The sequence below is a fragment of the Gouania willdenowi genome, chromosome 12 (genome assembly GCF_900634775.1).
Source record: "Gouania willdenowi chromosome 12, fGouWil2.1, whole genome shotgun sequence".
In the NCBI taxonomy this organism is placed as follows: domain Eukaryota; kingdom Metazoa; phylum Chordata; class Actinopteri; order Blenniiformes; family Gobiesocidae; genus Gouania; species Gouania willdenowi.
Genome location: NC_041055.1, coordinates 491024 through 498677, shown reverse-complemented (window position 1 = coordinate 498677; position 7654 = coordinate 491024). Strand labels below are relative to the sequence as shown.

Sequence of the window (7654 nt, the reverse complement as noted above, 5' to 3'; positions counted from 1 at the left end):
GTCAGACCTGCTTACTTCCTGATTTGTACTAAGTGCATGGGCGGAGTTTTATGTTACTTTCAGAGCTGCCAAGCCCCACCCTTTGACTGTGACAGTCACGCCACACATGACATTTCTCACACTTCTATTTCCTTATTCAATACTCTATTTTTTTCACAATAATTAACGTTGGTCCTCGCAGCTTGCCGTAGTTCTAGTAACTCTGATTGACTGACAGAGATAACCAATCCCAGTCGTCATCGAGGCTGCCTCTACTGTCCTCCTGACTTCTAACTACACGCTCACTGTATGCTAATTACTTGAAAACAAACATACAGACAAAAAATGTTTCGTCAGAACGCATCATGTCACTAAAATCTCACTCTTGTCATTTTCTGAAACTTGGCAGCCCTGTACTTTTCTGTTACCGTCCCGTATGAAACCACATATAAACACACAGAGGGACATCCACAGTGTCTTCTTCTTCTTCTTCTGCTGCTGCCTGAACATTAAACCACGAACCGTAAACATTTTTAGCATTTTCTGCCTTTTTGTACTTTCTACTTTTCGTTTAACCTCTGTCCGTTTCTACCAACCCACTATTAATATATTTATCCACATGTTGGCCTGTCACTCTGAATGTCAAGCATTGACTCAAGTCTCTCTTGATCATGCAGCATGGGCAACACCCACTAAAGAGGTGGGGGAGCACACATATAACTCATTATGGGGCAAAAAAACAGTAAGAGCAACATAAAGGGTGTCTTGTACTGAGTGACAAAAAAAAAAAAAAAAAAAATAATAATAATAATAATAATATTAATCAGAATTTTATTTTTTGGGGGGATTGAGCAGGACAGTTCATCAGTGATACACACTCAAAGTTTAAGGATAATGTAAATAAAACACAAACATATAACGTCACTATGACTCATCGATTTCATATTCACACAAAGCAAAAAATAAATCAACACAAAATGACAAAAAAAGACACAAATATCGAATTATTTTACACTAATATAGAACTAACAATAACATCTGTTTATCACCAACATCTGGAACAGGAGCAGCTTTTTCTGTTAGCGTCATTAAGCTAATAGCTAGCCTTTAGCGACAGCAGTGGGAGGAGCTTAAAGGACAACTAGTGATGTAACAAAGCCTCCATACGTAGATAATCACAACCTGTCTAATCTAAATATGAGCCAAGGTTTGCATGTTCTCCTGTGTAGGGTCTTTTCTCACACTGATCAATAATATTAATCATAATGATCCTAATCTAGACCAAGCAAACAATAAAGGACATCATGTCACTATAACAGGTCACTCTAATGTGAATATAACAGTGTCAAACTCAAGGTCTGGGGGCCAAATTCGGCCCTTTAGTGGATCCAATTCAGCCCTTATGCTTTTATCACATGGTTATTATTATTTTATCTCTCCTCAATTTCTCCAAAATACTGCAATTTTCCTCAAATTTTTTCACATTATTTCCTCAAATTGAATAAAATTTGTCACAAAACCAAATAAAGGTAAAGAAAAGCTCTGTCACTTATATATATATATATATATATATATATATATATATATATATATATATATATCACTTATACACAGAAGTTGTAACAGTCACTTTTGAATGTATAACACCACAAGGTGGCGCCTCTTTTATTTTGGTATGGTTATTAGGTCTTTGTTTACTTTCTCTCTTTTATTTTAATGTCGTGGACATCAGCTGCGTGTACTCAGAACGATGAGTTATATGATTATTATGAGTGGTGAAGCTCTCATATTTATATTATAGAATAAACAAGACAGTGTGGAAACAAGAAACACACATCATCATACGTTACAACGTACATACTAGACATTAATGATGAAATAACTGCTTTTCTTGTCTAAAATTGTTGATGCTGAAATATATATATATATATATATATATAATTTTTTTATTATTATTATTTTACCTGTGTCCCTTCTGATATCAAACTGCTCTGTGATTGGCTCCTGAATGAGAATCAGTGTGACATCACTGGGTTACAATGTTAAAAAGTGAAATCTTAATAAACTAAAATATCTGGTCATGAAAGAATCACATGATTGACGTCGTACACGAGAGTTTAAAAGATGCAGAATAATGAACTAATCTCTGTATGTAGGTCAGAGACTTTAGTGCTGTGGTGTTAGAATAAATAATAATAATAATCCTCTGGTCTCTGATTGGCTGGATCACTGTGAACACCATCTACCAGAGCGTGTCACATTAAAAGCTTTCATTGTTTAACATCAGGATGGATTAGATCTGATCCACTGATAGGCTGGATTAGATCAGATTAAAGATATCTCTCTCTCTCACACACACACACACACACACACACACACACACACACACACACACACACACACACACACACACACACACACACACACACACACACACACACACACACACACACACACACACACACACATTATTTATATAGCTAATATCAGAGCAGTGAACAAGTCCTTTAGGGTTATTGTTACCATAAAATAATAAATAAATAAATATAGAGTTACTTTTGGTAGATATGGCTGTAAATGAAGGTGATAATTACATTCATGTATCTTTTTGTTGGTGCTAACAATGTTTTAAAATGTAATAATCACATGTTACATTATAATAATCAGCTGGTTTATAAAGTCATTTGAGTAGAAAAAGCATAGTTTTTGTTTTTATAAGAACTAAAGTTGTTTCTCAGAGTCTGAATGAAACCAAACATCTGTGACCGTGGGAACCTTAAAGAGACAGAAATAATCCTTCAGTTTACATTAACATTAACATGAGGTCAGAGGTCAAAGGTCAAAGGCTGATAAGGAGCTAAAAATACACACAGACTTTTCCACCACATCAGGTGACGCTAAATAATGTGTACATTTACACTCGTTATAGAGTTAAATATTTCCTTAAGTATAACTTTAATCCTCCTGTTTAAATAGACTTCTCTTCCTGTTTACAAACACTCTTTGATGATGTGTTCATGTTTACATACAATAAATTTCATTGTTTGATCCCAAATAAAGAAGAAATACATGAAAACAAACAGGATCTATGATCACTTTAGAGCTGATGTCCACCTGTTAGCTACACTAGCTAAAGCTAACATTACACCACCCGTTTTATTTTGGATAATATGGTGTTAATGTGTGATATTGCTCCAATAAAACATGTGAGTAAAGTCTGGTTTGATATTTCTGTCTCTCTGAGCATGTTTACAAAGACAAATCACATGTAAATATCAATATTTTCCCAAAACAGGCCTGTAATAATCTATCTATAAGAGTATAAAAGGTCTGTGTGTGTGTGTGTGTGTGTGTGTGTGTAGCCAATATCTCACCATCGTGAGACCTATTCATCTTCTGACCTCAGGGTGTGAGGGGGCGCTAGAGCACCATCTTTATCTATTTCACTGCACAGCTCTTCACCTGAGCTAGAGTCACGTGTGCAGCCAGAGCCAATCACTGCGCACCAGATAAATCACACACTATTTTACTTTATACCCACAAATAAACCCTTTATAACACTACAGAGTACAGTATGTACACCTCTATGTACATACAACCTTCAAACACATACTCATTTAGTCATAATTAACTCTACTTAAGCTCCTCCCACTATATGAATACATACTTCTGACGGGCACTGTACTAGTTATAGTGATGATGATGATGATGATAGTAGTAATAATAATAATAATAATAATAGCACCTTTAGAACCTTTAGAACCTTCAGCACCAGGCTGATCCAACCACGGTGCTCTACAGAACGTCACAGGAAATCCTTCCTGTTTGTGGAGATCAAACTGTACAATTTATCACTGTAACTTCACAGCTTGATTGTTGGAAATATCTAAATCACATTTGTATATTTGTATTATTTTTGTAAATATCTGAATCGCATTGGTATATATTGTATATTATTATTATTATTATTATCCTACTTTTTTATACTACTGTAATGTGTGTGTTTCTGATCCCTATTTTTAACATAATTTTACTTAATTATGCACTTATTTATTGTTTATTCTCTCTTTTGTCTTTGTTAATGTTTTTATTCTTTTATTTGTGATGTTTTCTGTGACTGTAACAAAATCTATTTCCCTCTGGGATCAATAAAGTTATTCTGATTCTGATTGTGATATTATTTCCATTTGAATTAGTGAATTTATAGTTTTTCTGTCCAATCACTGACAATGGGAGGCTTTATATTTACTGCTGTTATTTCTAAACAAAACGCTGATCAGCAGATATAAGATCAATGATTTAAAACCACAATGAATAATCAATAAAATAATTAAACATTATGAACCTGAGTAAAAACAAGACCAAATAGGTTTGAGTTGAGTTTTATCTTTAGAAATTGTAAATGTGAGCATTTATTTTCTCTCTATTACCATATGTTAGTTTTGTTATTCCATTATTCCATTATTTTATTATTCTATTATTTTATTATTCTATTATTCCATTATTTTATTATTCTATTATTTTATTATTCTATTATTCCATTATTTTATTATTCTATTATTTTATTATTCTATTATTCCATTATTTTATTATTCTATTATTCCATTATTTTATTTTTTTTTCTCTATTATTCCATTATTTTATTATTCTATTATTTTTTTTATTCTATTATTCTATTATTCTATTCTAGTCTGTCTGTAGTTATTTATGAAGAAGTGACTTTAATACATCTCTGCATTAGAGAAAACACACACACACACACACACACACACACACACACACACTGTTATGTAAGTGAATGTAGAGTAGTATGAACCGATATCATATTACCCATCATGCATCATTCACTCATTTATAATTCAGCTGATTATTCACATATTTTGTTAATATTAAACAACTTAATAATTGATTATCTTTAACTTTGACACTATGTCAATGTTTCAGAATCAAATGTTTCATTTTTAAGGTAATAAAATGATCTATACTGTATATATCTGTGTTTCCTGTTAAATATCACACACTGCTGCTGTTATATAGATCTATACATTTAAACTGTTTAACAACCATATTTTAAACATGTTCTAACTTTAGCAGCACATTAATAAACAGAGCTAGCATTAGCATTAGAAGCTAACATATTACAGCTTTGATCATCATCATCATCTAAAACATCCTGATACGTATCAAATAAAAACTTTAAACTGAGAAACACAACAAATAAACAATAAATATTGAACAGGTTAAATATTGACTTTTATACACAATTACCTGCTTTTTATTTTAGATTATTTAAAAAACTAAAATTCACCATTTCATCCTCTTACGTAACAACATGAGGAACTACTGTTATAGTTATAAATACTTTAATAGGTATTATAACATATCCCTTCAAAATCAAAACAGAGTTTATGTCTGTAACCTTTTTACTAATAAGTATAATTTAAAAATGATGATGAGACAGTTTCAGGTCAAAGGTCAGATTAGATCAGGGGTTTTAAACTGATGGTTCAGGGGCCAAATATGGACCAGTTTGACCGCAGTGGGCCACAGACTTTATGTAGAAAAAGAACAATTTTAACATCTACTGTGCTTATAGTTTTTAATATCAGTCTCTGTTGGATCTTCACTTCAAAAATTATTCATTTTGTAAAGAATTTATGTGTAATTTGAAGGAATTCTGTGGATTTTTTTGTGAAAATTTGCAGATTTGTGTAAAATTTTTTTAATTCTTTCCACAAATTGCAAAAACAGTTTTTAATGAATTCTAAAATTGTTGAATTTGAGATATTTAGAACTGGAATATTTGTTATTTACACAATAACTCATTACTGTATCCTGGGGGACACATTGGATGCTCTAAAGGGCCAGATTTGGCCCCTGGACCTTGAGTTTGACACATAGGTTAAAGTGTTAGAGCTGGAGGGGGTTAGGGTGTGTGTAATCATCATCATCATCATCATCATCATCATCATCCTCTGAGGAAGGTTTGATTCCCTCACAGTGACTTTATAATGTGAGGTGATGCTCAGAGGCACTGCGGCAGCCACAGGGTGTTAGAGGGTGTTTCATTCTACGAGGGGGGGTCATCAGCTCTCTGTGAGGGGGTGAGGCTCTGCTCAGAGGATGAAACCATGATGAAGATGGACTGGATGAAAGCTGGGCTCTGATTGGCTGATTTTAACGCATGAGGAACGGGTTTATTCTCACTGCAGTGGATAGAAAACACGCAGATTTTAACCCCCCCCCCCCCCCCCCACACACACACACACACACACACTAATAATTAAGGTCACACTATCATCATCTTCATCCTCTATCTACACCCAACACCACCTTCATCATCATCATCATCACCACAGACAGCCATCCCGCATCCAGGAAAACACACGCGCACACACACGCACGCGCACTGACGCAGAGCAGCGTCCGTCTAACCCGAGCATAACGAACATATATAACAGACATGAATATGAATATGAATATAAATATGAAGGTAATAAAGTCTTACTCTCTCCGACCACCGCCTTCAGTCCGATCGGTGCCATGATGATGATGATGATGATGATGATGAAGAGTAGTGATGAGGAGGAGGAGGAGGAGCTGCAGTCAGACCCTGTGTGTGTGTGTGTGTGTGTGTGTATCCCTCCGCTTCTTCTCTGGTGGTGATGGGGCCTCACCACCACTACTGCTGCTGAGGATCAGGGCTTCTCAACGCGTGGGTCGGGGCCCAAAAATGGACATTAGCCTTTGAATGGAAGAAGAATAAGACGTTGTTATTGAATAAAACACGGAAAAAAGGCATATTTAGCCAAAATATCTCACTGCAAATCTGATAAAGTAGATCTCACCAATGAGCGTTTAGTTAAAAGTAAGATTTAAAAATTAAACTTAATTATTCATTTGATAGAAAAAATATTATCTCTCTTTTTTTTTCTTCTTTTTTTTAAACAACTATATAACCACGATAACAATGACGTTTTTGGGTGTGGTTTTAAAAACACATCTATTCACAAACACTGCAGTAAAAATAAATAAATGTAATACAATTAAAAGTGTAAAGTAGTAAAATAAATAAGTTTACATAAAAGTACAACAATGAAATACGTTTAATGTGTTATTACATCAGTGAGAATAAAACCCTGAGCGTTTTAAATTCAAATGTAAACAATATACATATATCAATAATAATAATAATAATAATAATAATAATAATAATAAGTCTTAGAACATTTACTTTGGTTCAATGACGTCTAAGAATTTCACTGCATAATAATTAATAAAATGTTCATCATGGGCCAAGGTTTGCATCAATATTATGATGAAAAAAAAAAATAGAAATACTTATTAATCTCATACAGGACAATAATAGAACTAAAATAAATATGAATAGATTTAATTTGAATTATTTTTTAAAAACATCAGTCATGGTTAGACAGTCTCATCACGTGATATTTGGACACTTTGAATAACAGAATAATTACAAGTCATTTAGTTACATTAAAAAAAACTCAAAATCAAGTCATATATAAGTTATTACATATTTTGAATCTTTTTATGCATTTAAACCTTTTTGTTACTGAAATAAATGCATTTGAACAGAATATTTAAGTGTGACATATTAACCCACATACTGTATTAATTACAATAATAATCATATTTATTAATGATTTCATTC

The 7654-nt window shown here is 33.1% G+C and overlaps 1 protein-coding gene across 1 annotated transcript in view; it reads right to left on the bottom strand.

Annotated features, from left to right (window-relative positions):
- Positions 1-6626, bottom strand: part of stxbp1a (syntaxin binding protein 1a) — a 33525-nt gene extending 26899 nt beyond the window's left edge. The window contains 1 exon segment of the mRNA XM_028463236.1: positions 6488-6626. Within this exon segment, the coding sequence (XP_028319037.1) occupies positions 6488-6524 (37 nt within the window). The 5' untranslated portion in view covers positions 6525-6626.
- Positions 6627-7654: the final 1028 nt, after the last annotated feature.